Below are 15,101 nucleotides of genomic sequence, written 5' to 3'. Positions count from 1 at the left end.
AGAGCATGCGAATTGTTCTCACAGTCGTTTATTATTATCGCTAAAAAGTGAATGGAGACCTCGAGAATGAAACGAAAGCTATGTAATATCATGTTAAATTATAACAAATGTGTATTAGATGAATTGTAATTATTACTATTATTGCTGTATTTTAATAACCGTTTTATCAAGTATTGGGTTTTTTTCCGATCTTTTGTAAATGAAATTTCTCAAAAGTATCTAAAGTTATCTAAATGTTTTAGTATTTTATTTTATACTTTACTTTGAATTCTATTTTTTAGTGTTTTTATTTCTCAGAAGTAATACATAAAATATTCACACACTTGAAATAATAGTAGCTTAATTCGTGTTTAAATTTTTTGTATTTCCCGCAATCGATAAGCCAAAAATTATATATACATGTATATTTAAAATAAAAAATATATAAAATAAAATGAAACATGCTCGTATACTCTGTTTTTGGATCGTTTAGCATCCGAATCATTATTATGAATAGAGAAGAGATAAGAAGATATATAGAAAAAAACTGGTTCTTCTTGTTCTTTATTCACATGTACCCTGTCCACCTGGGCAAAACAATCCCACAGGCATGTATGAAAAATTTCTCACATCACATCTCAAATCTTTTCCCATAAACCACTAAAATATTGTCGTTTTATGTCTATCATTAAACGCTAAAAACTTAAGGAACTTTATTTTTATTTATGCAGATAGACCATTAGAGACAATTAAATTTATTTATTAAATCTAAATACATCACTCATGGGTTGTAAATGTAAATTAAATAAATCATTGTCTAAATTTAACTGATAATAACTTATAATAAAATTTTGACAAAAGTTTCCAAGTCATTAAACACGATACTTTTGATCTACCGCTTGTGCGTTTATTTTTATTACGATATTTTTTTTGGCTTTACTTTGTTCTTTATTATGTTTTATGTAAATATTTGAGTCGAGTTTAATTTTCACACACTAAAAATGAACAGGAAATTTTTGACTTGTTAATTTACAATAAAGAAATTTTAAGATACAAATTGGTTAAAATTATTTAATAACTCATGTATTCATTTTTGCTTTTAAAATTATACGATAATTAAATTACAACATTTTAATAATTTATGAAGATTTAAAAAATTTTACTTCTTGTTAATTTTAAATCAATTGCTAATTTAGGTTTTTCGATACTCATACGTCATTTCGAGTTTATAGAATTTATTTAGTTCCAATGTCGCCACTAGATGACTCATGAGGTATAATATTTTTCCTACGTAGAAAGTAATATAATGTAAATAAATTGAATAGAAAAAGAAGACTTCGACGGGCTGAGATCGTCTTCAATTTATTGACATTACTTGACTTTATTTTACACTGACTAAAAATGGAAAGGTGCGATGGTGAATCTGTTTTGATATACTCACTAATTTTCTTTTGTGTAGTCTTTGTGACTCTATCCTCTTACCTTTCATATTATGTGTGCAAATATGCATTTGAATAATAGTCGAAAACGTGATCGACTAAATAAAATGATTCAAATGTTACTGACGAATAATATTAGTACTGAGTTCAAATAAAACTCGGAGCCAGAACTCAGTACTTGACATTTGAAATGAAAAAAAAAATTTAAAGAATATTTATAATGTAATCTTTAAATTAAAATTCAGTTTTCTGTGACATCAATATTGAAATTATTCGAAAATAAAAATAAATAAGTTTTCTCCACTTAAATTTATAGTAAAACTTGTAAACTTATTTCAATTGATCAAAAATTATGTCACATTTAAATAAAATTACTCATATTTTTAACAAACTTTAACTTTCAACAAAAATCGAGACTTTGTAGTTAAGTTATAAAATTAAATTAATGGATTCATTTTAGTTCTATTGTCACTGCTAGATCGCTTATGAGTTATATTATTTTTCATATGTAGGAAGCAATATAAAATAAATAAATTGAATAGAAAAGTAATTATTTCTACACCGATATCGTTTGCAATTGATTGATATTTTTTGAAATTATTTTATATTGAGTCAAAATTTTCATTATTTTAATCTTTGTTACTTACTTATTACTTACATACTTATGAAATATTCTAAATATTATTCTACTGTGCAGTTTAATTATCTAAAATTTGTAATTCACGTGTATGTTGCCGTGAACTTTATATATTAGTTATTTATTTGTGATAAAAAAACCCTCGAACAGAACAATCCTTGTTGAATAAGTATAATGTCACTAACAAGTATTACTTAGTAATGATTTTATTGAAAGTGTTACTAATGGTTGATGTAAATAGTTAAATAAAATTTTGAACGGAAATTTTAAATAGAATTGTAAATGAGAAAATGTTTTTTTCTTCATCTTATCGATTTTCGTCTTTGAAAATGTTTAGAGTTGATAATGTATCTACTTTTCTATCCATCGTTTCGAATAAATGCCAGGATAAGTATGTGATTAGTACTGCAGTTGAAAAATGAACATACCATACTTTTCACACATCTCACATTCACATTTGAAATGCTTTTCATCTTCACACGACATCGTGAATAAAAGTAATGGACAGATATATATATAATGATATGCGAAGCAATTTATTGTTGGATTGTTTCATACCATCGAGTCATTCGTTGCAGAACTTAATTTTATTTCCGTATACTTATAGTCGAATTCCATTCGTCCTGTACTTGAAAAAATCGATATTCGATCCCCTATCTGCCCTCTGTGGATAGGGGAGTCATGTGCGTTGGATTATTACAAAATTACTTTCAGTCAGACTACTGTAGAGCATACAACTGTACTCTGTATTTAATAAAAAACGCTAGGAATTTACAAAAATAGTCTTTTAGTATACATTATGCAAACCATAATGAAATTGTTAGTTTGGTTTTCTAAGATTGAACCACGTCGGGAAAATATCTTAGATAAATTTGAAATGGAAATCGAGGATAAAAAACATTTTCGTCGTATGTTCTGTATCAAACTTTCTCTACTTACCGGTAAGTTAATAACAATATTCATCACGACTATATGCAAGAAAAACTTATCGATAAATATTATCATAAATTTATCGTAGCCAAACATAGATTTCGATTATTATATGATTTGCTTTGATTCTATACCAAAAATTATTTTCGTTAGAAAATAACACTAGTATAAATAAAAAATTCAATATTAAAAGAAAAAAAAATTATTTTACTGCTTGTTACATTCAATTCAATAATTAGATATCAAATGACCAACTTTTGTCTCACATTTGACACAAGCTCTAAGCAGCCTAATTTTTACTGCCTATACGAAACAATAATTGTAAAGAAAAAAAAAAAAAAAATTGAGGAAATTCTATTCTCAGAATTACTGGAAAGAAACATTTGATTTAACATAAAAATCATTGTTTGTAAAGTTGTTTCAAACTATTAAAATAAGGACATTACAACTCATGAAGTTTTCCAGATAAGCAATGTGTGTATGAGTACATTTTTTTTGTTTTTCTAAAGTGGGTGGTTTGACAGCGGCAATGACAATGATTCACCTAATACTTGGTGTGTTTCACCATGAAGCTTTTTCCAATTATGGTATAACGATAGGTATTTCCACAATCGTTTTAGCAAAGATTGTACCGTATGCTTTATTTCCATATAATAAAGACTCAAAATATCCAAGTACAATTTTCTATGCATTTGGGTAAGTTTTTTGAAAATTTTCCTAACGATAAATGCATTCTAAGTTATTTATATATTTTTAATAACTTTTTTTTCCAGTGTTACTCAACTAATAATAGTCGGTATGGTGATTCTATTATTGAACAGACTGGACTCATTTTGGAGAGGAGCTAAATCCATGGGTGATAATGAAAGTCAAGTTTTCACGTCAGTATTTTTACGGTTTAGTTTTTTCTTACAATGCACATTGGTAATTTCGTTAAACGAAAGAATCAAGCTTCCTACTAGGAATGATTACAAATTAAAAAAAAAAAGTTGGGAAATCCAAAAGTTCAAACCTCAATTGCATATTCCATTTTTAATTATCATTCTTATGGTATTGTATTATATCATAGATTTAGTTTTTCGTCTCAATAATAAACTTTTATTCAACTTTTAAATTATTAATTTTATTATTTTTTCATTCCTTATTTTTACTAAACTTAATGTCAATATTGTACATTTTTACACTGTTTTGAGTTTTTAGTGAATCACATTATATGAATAGTTCGGCTTCATGTAAATTTCATGTCTTTTTTATGATATGGACTAGTACATGTTTTGGGCGCAAGTTCGCGCTTATTGCTTTTTACACATATATTTTAACATATTGCTGAGTCAATCGTGTATATGTTGATGCTGTTCCGAGCCTTTAGCCAATCACGTTTCGAATAGTTTACATATTTTTCTTGTCTTTCATATTATCGGAATATGGAAGGTGGACTCAAATTCAACATGCACTATGTTGAAAAATCCATATACTATGGGCAGCCTGTATTCTATAAATAGACTCCAAATGTTTTTTTATATTGATTTTATGGAGGGTGGAGATAGACCTCTATCCCCATAATTTATAAATTGATGCAAGATGAGTATTAGTCGAAACATCGAGTAAGTTAGAATTACAGAAGATTCGAGACAACATTTCAGTATTTTTCGTACTAGTATTACAATATTTGAAAGTTTATTATTTACAAAAAATATTAACCTTAATTGTGAAGATTCGAGCACTTTTAGACTGTTTTGATGGATAAAGAAAATTTTCAAAAGTATTTCTTGCTTCGGATAGTTGGTGTTGTCGTGCGTAAGTCAATTAATTAGTCAATTAAGTGAATAAAGTCAAATATTATTCTTTACTCTTTAATAATCAAAATTAATACAAACGATTTCAGACAATTTAAGTTTAATTGTCCTCTATTTTTAAGTTAAAATTGTGATAGTGTAGCTTACGAAGTTTTTTTTAAGGGGTGAAATAAGTCATCTAATAAATTGCTAATTACATATTTTTGAATTTCATAGTTTTTGTAAGTTATTGTTAGATAAGTCATTTTACCTCTCTTCTTTTTAGTTTTCATATTTAAACAAATGTTACTGCTTAATATACGTTATTATACCCGTCTGAGATCAAATAGTTGATGAATATTTTATATGTAATATGAGAAATCAAAAAATTATTAATTTTCTAAAAAGTCATAATTGTTACCGTTTTATTCGGCATTTTAATCTGTGAAATATCTATACTTTTGTAGAATTTTTTCTCTTCTTGCAAAAGAAAGTTTGTTAAACCTATCGATTTTTCGTTTCAATTTTCCGTCGTTTTAGTTAGAGAGGGGGTGGGGGGTGTACGCTATTAGATTGGACTCAAACTTGGGTGGGAAATTTTTTCTTTGTTAAGTGAACAGATGTTATGATAGGATTGGAGATATTTTACAATAATTAAAATAACGGACAAATATTTGTTTTCCTTCAACAGCTGGGATACTTACATTTTCTACTTTAATGATATATTCTACAATTAAAGGGCTTCCAGAGGAAGTCATAAAAGACTTCGGGGTTCTTATATCTATTGTCCTACTGATTTCTGCAGAAGGATTGACACTTGCTATGTTAGTTGATAATCTAAAGCCGGAAAATCTAGGCGAAACTCTTTTTAAATTCAAGTAAGTTGATTTTCGAAATTTTCCAATGATGGAGAGCATCTGCTAAAAGTTTTGTTATTCATTTTTTTTGCAGAAAAATGTTTGTACTTATTACTGAAGTAGCATTAATACTTCTTGTAACTAATGGTTACAAGTCTATAACTGATGATATAATTGCCCGCGAAGAAGAAAGGCAAATACCTGTAGCAAAGTTGACATTTATCACGTATTCTGCATATTTTCTGGCCACCTTCATGGTTTTGTGGGCCTATGGTCGCTGCAATACACAAAGTACCAGTGATTTGGATTCTGAGAACGTTATTAAAGATCAAGAAATTTGTAACCCTGATTAAGAAAAATAATTTGAACCGACTAATATACAGATATACACTTAGCATGGAGTAAATCATTTTTCTTAATAAGGGAATGTAGAATCGAATCGTTTACTTATGTAAAACAATAAAATAATACAATCTCAAAAACTACTAATTGGTAGCTATTGTCACTCATTAAATTTTTTTTCAATTATTTACTGTGTATATAGCTCAACTGGTAGAGCACTCGGCGCGATACCGAATTGGTCTGGGTTCGATTCCCAGTTCGGGCTATCTATATTTTTCTCAATTTATCTATAAATTGTCTTATTGAGAGGTTTGCATGTTTAGGTTTCCACTATATAAAATCCACTATATATTTGACCCCCATCAAAATTAGGCATTAGTAAAACTTTTACTAAAACAATAAATTATTAAATCGTCTGTGATAAATCAATACCGAAAATTAAAGTACCAGAACTATAAGTCTAATATTTTAATTTTGAAAAAAAAAATAATAATAATTTAAAAAAATAAACGAAATAAAATAAAACAAAATGAAAAAAAAAAACATAAATGAGTAAACCTGACACAGCCCAGTCATAGAATCATGACAGTAATTGATAAAAATAATACTAGTTTCCATATTCATATATTTTTCTGATTGATGAATTATAACTAAAGTAATAAATTTTCTGGCAATCGATCGCTTTTAAGACAAATAGTTAATATTAGAAGATTTTCTTCTTATAAAAGAAATTCAATTATGCACTTAAAATAACTTATGATTGTAGTTTCATTATTGATCATAATTTTATACTCAAAAATTGTCATTTTTAGTAAAACAAATTTCTAGATTTACATAAAATTGTTTGATTCTTTTCAGTTTACTTTAGAATTGAAGTTCTAAATTCTCGTGTTATAGAAAAAAAAATATTTTTTATTTGATCCTTCTATTGGTTTAGTTTCAATGTCATCGCTAGGTGGCTCACAATTATTGAATACTTTTCATACTTAGAAAGTAATATAAACTAAATAAATTCGATAGAAAAATTAACTACCGTACCCTCAAATCCTCCGACAATATTACCTTCTCTCTGATATTATTTATCAATAGTCACTATGATTGTCGTTGAGGACGAATGTGAATATTTATTTTTCTGCGCAAAAAATTTAGTCAAGCTAATTTTTATTCTACTATTTCTTGCCGTTTTTGCTTACATTGGGTATCATACATATATGGCGCACATTGAATTAAAACGCCTTAAAAACGAACATAAACTATTGATCCAGTAATTGTCAGTTTTAAGTTCTGGTAAAGCTGGGTACCAGAACAATTAGCACTAAATAAAACAATAAAATTTTGTTTAATATGATGATAACAAAATAATAATAACGATAATAATGACAATAAAAATGAAAAGAAATTATTAAATTCTTTGTAATAAAAATTTTTATTATTATGAAATCACCGGAAGTTGTAATTCAAACGTTTCACATTAAATGAAATAAATTTTAGTTACATATTTTTCGAATAATAATAATCATGAGAACTAACTCATAACTCTCGAGGTTTTATTACTAAATGATTTAAAAAAAAAATCTTTCTTCAATGAAATAAAACTCTCGCTTTCTCATCATTATTCACTTAGACTTTTGTATCAAAATGATTAAAGAAAAAAAATAAAATATAAAATGATTAAATTGTTTTTTATTGTGGTAAAAAAAATGATTGCCTTGATCTAAAGAAATTTTTTAAACTGATGAGCGTAACCTTTACAATACCATATAATGTAGTCTAATGAAATATTATAGCTGTTGCATAAGTTTAAATTAAGTACCGCGTCCGTGTTATTAAATTATTATTATGTCCGCTCGTCTCCAAAACTGCCGATTGTATAGTTTTTATTTTTTTTTAAGTAAATATATCTTGTAGATGGTATGGATAAGTCTGAGGATACAAGCCGAAAATAAATAAAAAAATTTTAATGACCATCAAATTATAATTCAACTCAAGTTATTCACACTTTTATTGACAATTAAATTATATTAATTATTTTAGTTTAAATTAATTTTCATGTAAATCAACTATTAACTCATTTTTATTATTTTCTCTACCTCTTTCTTATTTTTCTTACGCATAATCATTTTCATTATTATTATTATTATTATTATTATTATTATTATTATTATTATTATTATTATTATAATAATAATAATAATTATTATTATTATTATTATTATTATTATTATTATTATTATTATTATTATTATTATTATTATAATTATTATAATTATAATTATTATAATTATAATAATAATAATAATAATAATTATTATTATTATTATTATTATTATTATTATTATTATTATTACTAAGTTAGTCCAATGATACATCGTATTAAATATATCATTTATATGAAAGCAATTTCTGACATTTAATTCATGATTTATTATTTATATTTTGTTAATTTATTATCGACAATAAATTTCTCTTTTTTTTTTAATCAATTATTTAATTTATTTGTCAAATTAAATTGATAAATTAAAATCCTTTAATTAAGGAAATTAATTAAATTAGAAGCTTACTGTCAATATATAAAATTAAATGTAAAAAAAATTGTTTTGACGGAAATAGAGTTGACTTTATTAAAAAAAATGATTTAATATTTAAAAATGATTAAAATAACCTTTTAAATTTTTTTTATTACATAAACGATCAATTTTATTGGACATATTGATCATTTTATTGGCCTTTAGATCTCTATTTTTATTGAATAAATTTTTTTTTATATCAATTATAAAAAAATATAAAAGATTCACTTTCAATCATAAAAAGATGAATACCGTGACCTCTATTGTGGTAGGTTAGTATAAATGATTTCAGCAAACCCGGCTTTGAGCTACACTTTCTTCATCCTTGTCTAACAAACACTTGGAAACGTGTTTGTGTTGCGAAAGTATTTTTTATAGCTAACATCTCTCGCGTTAGTGAATGCGGGTGTAGCAAAAAAAAAACCCATTACGTAATTACTTACCGATATACATAACTAACATTTATCGTGTTGCCTGAACGAAGTATAATGAAATGAATAAAAATATATAAATATCGAGCGAGTCTAAAGCCAATCTCAATTTATCTTGTCTGACTTATTGAGTGCCGTGAATAACAAGTGCGCGTCCAGCTTCCTAGATCTTATTTTGTCCATAATTTATTTATACACACGATACTGAACCAAATCGAGTGAATCGAATCCTATCAATACTCTCTCATTTATTGGCTATTATTATGTATAAATCTACACTATTCATTATTATTTATTCTTCATACTTGTCAATGTAATAAATTTAACACAAAAATTATATAAACGTAATCATTGTTGCTATATATTTTATATAAGTATAAAATATTTTGAATTTGATTAACAATCTGTTAGATTCGCTTTATAATGACCAGTGATAATCAATCTATATTGATTTTATTCAAAGTGTTAATAATGATTGATGTATATAATTGAACAGATATATTTTAAATAGCAACTTCCTGAATTGTGAATGTAAAAGAGTTTTTTTTTTTTTTTTTTGTTATAAAATATAGTCGTTAATATATTTTATAAATGCCAAAAATTTTAAAGGACTGAGAGGTAGATAATTATTGAAGAAAACTATTGCATGAATTTTATTATTGAAACATATTTTATGATTTTGTAAATTTACTTGTCTATTTTATTATAAATTGTTAAAAATTTTATTGTCCATTTACTGCTGTTGTGAATTTATATGATCAAAATATTTAAAACTGTCAGAATCATTGTAATTATTATTTTTATTAATTTATCAAAATTTTAACTATTGCTTACAGTAAATTATTAAAGAAAAATTTTTATTTAAACATATTTTGATACTTGTTGAATTGGTAAGCATTATACATTTTTATTTTATTTCTGAATATAAGTCAGAAATACTAGACGACTGAAACTATTTTATTTATCGGCGAAACAAACCACAGTGAGCTATTTTGTGAACGCCATAGAAAAGAGTTCCAAAACAAAACGTTAATGTAGCAGTGAGCGCAATCCAATATGTAATATTATTTGGATCACTTGGCACTTCTGTGCTTTCAGGATTGCTACTCATGGTCGTTTCTGCAGTAGTTGAGAACATATTGAGTATAAAAACGTAAAACGTAAAAGAAATGATATAAATGAAAAAACTAGGAAACAATAGTCTATTGTGTGGATTGCTTCCCACTCTCGAGCATTAGATAATTCAATTTATGTACTCTATGGTTCACACTTCCTTCGAGAAATTTATCATTTTTTTCGCCACCTAGCGGAGACTCGAATACTAAGTTTATAAGTTCACTTCAACTTATAGAATCCAATAAATTCTTCTTTATAAATTGATCAAATCACTTTAAACTCAAGAATATACATAATCAATCATAGTGTTTCTTAACTTTTTCGATAATAATTTTTTTTTCTATAACGACGATCATTATTAATATTAAACTAACAGAATACAAAAGGTACCAAGTAACTAGTTATTGTTATAAAGAAAATTTTAGATCGAAAGAATTACTGTTTTGTCTTGCAATATTACCAGTTAATTTTTCTAAATATAATGGAAGGGGGGGGGAGCAAAACGGGGTACCCGTAGCTATAGTAAGCTGGTGCAAATTTGGCCACTAAAAATATTCGAAAATAATATTTTATTTTTTTATTGATAAAATATTTTAAATAATGCAAAATAATCTGTAATCTAAAAAATCAAAAAATACGTTTTTTGGGTTCACAGAAATACAGAATTGTTTTTTTTTAATAAATACCAATTAGTAATTAAGCTAATCGAGGGGAAACGATTTATTACACTTAAAAAAATTTTTCTTGAGTATTGTAAAACCAAAAATAGTTATCAAAAGAAAGAAATACATTCTTAATAATGAAATCAATTTTAAAAAAAAAAAATATCATTTTTTGGAGGGAAGCTTCTCTGCCCCACAAAAATTTTTTTTTTCGCTTTCGTGTCCACCAATGATGTGAAATGTAATTTTTCTTTATGTATATTACATATAAAAGATTCAAGTAATAAAATTTAATCAATTTTCAGAAATTTTTTTTTTAAACTTTTTTTAAGGGTACCCCGTTTTGCCCGCCGAAAATAAAAATTTTATTTTATAACGGCAGCTAAAAATTTTGTCTATTTACCCCGAACATCACTAAAAACAAAAAGATTTAGCGTACTTTAGTCCTCGAAAACTTAGTTATTTCCTTAGGTACCCCCTTTTGCCCGCCCCCTCCTCTATAATGGATTAATCAATTGACTCAATTTTTTTAATGAATACTAATTATCGATTATAATTAATATGGATTTTTTATTTATTATAAATTGGTATTGAGAACTATTACAGAAACTTATTTAATTTTTTTGTGTTTATTATTTTCATGATTTTAAACTATATATACGTAATCGTTGTTGCTATATATTTTATATCCGTATGAAATATTTTGAATTTGATTAATAATCTGTTAGATTCGCTTTATAATAACCAGTCCTAATTAATCTATATTGATTTTATTCAGTGTTAATAATGATTGATGTTTATAATTAAACAGATATATTTTAAATAGCAACTTCCTGAATTGTGAATGCAAAAGTCTTTTATTTTTTTTTTTTGTTATCATGACTTCAAATTATTAAAATTTTATGTTTCGTATTTTATTGAAACTTCGTCGTTATTATATTTTATAAATGCCAAAAATGTTAGGACTGAGAAGATAATTATTGAAGTAAACTATTGCATAGATTTTATTATTGGAACATATTTTATTATTTTATAAATTTACTTGTGTATTTTACTTTATAATTTTATTTATTCATTTTATAAATTGTAGAAGATTTATTTGTAATTTATTGCTGCTATGAATTTATATGATCAAAATATTTAAAACTTTTAAAATCATTGTAATTATTATTTGTATTAATTTATCAAAATTTTAACTATTGATTGAAGTAAATTATTGAAGAAAAATTTTTATTGAAATCTATTTAGATACTTGTTGAATTGACGAGCTTTATTGTTTTTCTATATTTTCTAAATAACCTTGCACCATATAACATTTGTAATGCAGTAGGTTCAGAATGCTTCTTTGGATCATCCAGTGACATCATAACTATAACATATATACCAAAACCAAAGTAGAAGGCCATCATCAGATAAAAGAGCCACAGAATTTTCGGATACGCCATACTTTATAAAATTATACCAGATATGAAAAGATACTTGTTAGCGATAAATATGAAACAATATTTTGGTTTGATTGTTCCATGCTATGGGCTCTTCGAAATTCAATTTATGCACTCTATGGTTTGCACCCCGTTCGAGAAATTTATTATTTTTTTCGCCACCTAGCGGCGACTCGGGTACTAATTTTATAACTTCACGTGAACTTAAAGATTCTAATAAATTTTACTTTATAAATTGATGAAGTTACTTTAAACCTACACGGAAAAAAATTAAACTATATAAATTGAGAACGACAAGTAATATAATGATAAAGTGATCAGTAAATACTATCATTCTAAATAGTATTTTTTTTTTTATGATTAAAACGTGCACTGAGAAAAAAAAATACTATTTTCCAAACATGAATTTCTTGGTTCAAGAAATCCGTTCAAAATATTTATTTTATTATTATTAATTATCAATTTCTTGAGAAAAGATTTTCAAATTTATTTTTGTTATCATATGAATTTGAAACTATAATGTGAGTAAACAAAAGAATAGCTTTACTTGAATTAAATAAAAATTATTTCCTTCAATTCTACGAATTCTTGAAACAAAATTATATATTCTTGAAAATTATCAAGAATATATGTTCTTGTATCAAGTAAATGTCCTTGATAAAAGTATTTTTTTTTCTCAGTGTGAATAATTACAGGATAAGTATGAAAATTTATTGTCTATGTAAGAAAAATTACTATTTGAACTTTAAAAATCGTAACTGATATTTTAAAAAATGACGACACGTATTATAAAATTTATTACAGTAGGACCTCGTTATAAGACAGTTTCTCTCTCAAACTATCGCGATACCTAATTTATAAAAAAGACAGAATGATAATCTTATAACGAGGTCCGACTGTATTTGAAATGTTAAAATTTCCCATATTGACATCTGGGTATCGGGTTATAATTTCAAACACTAATTTTTAAAGTTTATTTTTTTTTGTGTATGTATATGTTGTGGATTTTCAACTTATTATAAATTCGTATCGAGAACTATTGCAGAAAATTATTTATTTTTTTTGTCTAAGTTATTTTCATTATTTTCAACTATAAAATTTTTGGTTATTTTATGTTTGAAAATTTTACCAGTAGAAAAGAAATATTTGATGTTTGATTGTAATTATTATTTTATGTTATTGAAATAATAAATTTTATTGCAGTAAATGACAAATTTATAAAAACTTAGATTTTTTGGAAATGTAAATTTAACTGTTCGAGTTTGAATGCATTGTAACTAAAAGAAATATTTGTTTTTATTGAATTTTTTGTAATTTTTAATTTTATTTTTCGGGGATCTTTGTCATAACTGAAATTATGACAGTCTGGCCAATAGTTTAATCGACTTCATTATTGCTTGTCGAGACCAGAGACCCCCATTAATTATAATTGCCACTTCTTGTAAAGATAAAAAGCCCATTGGAAGAAGCGCAAAACAAAAAGTGTAATAACAATTGTATTGAAAAGTGTATAAAATCGAATTTGTTGAAAGAAGCCCATTTTTGTAAAATCAAATGATATGTCAAGTAGAATGAATAACGGAAGACTCGTTTTGCCGTGCCGATGAGTAACTTGAAATTCAATTTATGCACTCTATGGTTTGCACCCCGTTCGAGAAATTTATTATTTTTTTCGCCACCTAGCGGCGACTCGGGTACTAATTTTATAAGTTGACGCGAACTTAAACATTCTAATAAATTTTACTTTATAAATTGATGAAGTTACTTTAAACCTACACGGAAAAAATTAAACTACATAAATTGGGAACCACAAGCAATATAATGATAAAGTGATCAGTAAATACTATCATTCTAAATAGTATTTTTTTTTTTATGATTAAAACGTGAAGAATTACATGATAAGTATGAAAATTTATTGTCTATGTAAGAAAAATTACTATTTGAACTTTAAAAATCGTAACTGATATTTAAAAAATTGACGACACGTATTATAAAATTTATTACAGTAGGACCTCGTTATAAGACTTAGTTTCTCTCTCAAACTATCGCGATACTTGGTTTATAAAAAAGACAGAATGATAATCTTACAACGAGGTCCGACTGCATTTGGAATGTTAAAATTTCCCATATTGACATCTGGGTATCGGGTTATAATTTCAAACACTAATTTTTAAAGTTTATTTTTTTCCGTGTATGTATATGTTGTGGATTTTCAACTTATTATAACTTCGTATCGAGAACTATCGCAGAAAATTATTTATTTTTTTTGTCTAAGTTATTTTCATTATTTTCAACTATAAAATCAATTTTTGGTTATTTTATGTTTGAAAATTTTATCAGTAGAAAAGAAATATTTTATGTTTAATTGTAATTATTATTTTATGTTATTGAAATAATAAATTTTATTGCAGTAAATGACAAATTTATAAAAACTTTTTTAGAAACGTCAATTTAACTGTTCGAGTTTGAATGCATTGTAATCTAATTTTTTTTTTTTTTTTTTGTAATTTTAAATTTTAAAAGTTAAATTTTTTTTTTCGGGGATCTTTGTCATGACTGAAATTATAACAGTCTGGTCAATAGTCTCATCGAATTCATTATTGCTTGTCGAGACCAGAGACCCCCACTAATTTTAATTGCCGCATCTTGTTATTATAAAAAACCCATTGCAAGAAGCGCACAACATAAATTGCCATAGCAATTGCATTTAAAATTGAATAAAATCGAAGTTGTCGAAAGTCGCCAATTTTTCTAAAAAATGACATGTCAAGTAGAATGGATAACAGAAGACTCGTTTTGCCGTGCCGATGAGTAACTTGAAATTCAATTTATGCACTCAATCGCTCGTACTACATATGAAATATGTATAATTGCGGCGGCCATCTAGTGGCGAATCCGATTAATCTCATTGACAATATTTTAGA

General features: G+C 25.7%; 3 protein-coding genes across 7 annotated transcripts in view; 2 read left to right on the top strand and 1 right to left on the bottom strand.

Moving 5' to 3' along the window:
- LOC130665655 (A disintegrin and metalloproteinase with thrombospondin motifs like) overlaps positions 1 to 15,101 on the bottom strand; it is a 100,701-nt gene that overhangs the window by 35,845 nt on the left and 49,755 nt on the right. The gene's annotated exons all lie outside the window — the stretch shown is intronic.
- Positions 1,334 to 4,915, top strand: LOC130673506 (uncharacterized). Its single transcript, XM_057478532.1, has 4 exons — positions 1,334 to 2,996; positions 3,495 to 3,681; positions 3,759 to 4,035; positions 4,904 to 4,915. Exons 1-4 carry the CDS (start codon positions 2,855 to 2,857, stop codon positions 4,913 to 4,915), a joined length of 618 nt encoding a protein of 205 aa, XP_057334515.1. The 5' UTR covers positions 1,334 to 2,854.
- Positions 5,525 to 5,980, top strand: LOC130666476 (uncharacterized). Its single transcript, XM_057467539.1, has 2 exons — positions 5,525 to 5,638; positions 5,712 to 5,980. Exons 1-2 carry the CDS (start codon positions 5,583 to 5,585, stop codon positions 5,968 to 5,970), a joined length of 315 nt encoding a protein of 104 aa, XP_057323522.1. The 5' UTR covers positions 5,525 to 5,582; the 3' UTR covers positions 5,971 to 5,980.

Source organism: Microplitis mediator, chromosome 1, assembly GCF_029852145.1.
Source record: "Microplitis mediator isolate UGA2020A chromosome 1, iyMicMedi2.1, whole genome shotgun sequence".
Classification (NCBI taxonomy): domain Eukaryota; kingdom Metazoa; phylum Arthropoda; class Insecta; order Hymenoptera; family Braconidae; genus Microplitis; species Microplitis mediator.
The sequence above is the reverse complement of the archived record's forward strand: the minus strand, read 5'-3'. Positions and strand labels throughout refer to the sequence as shown.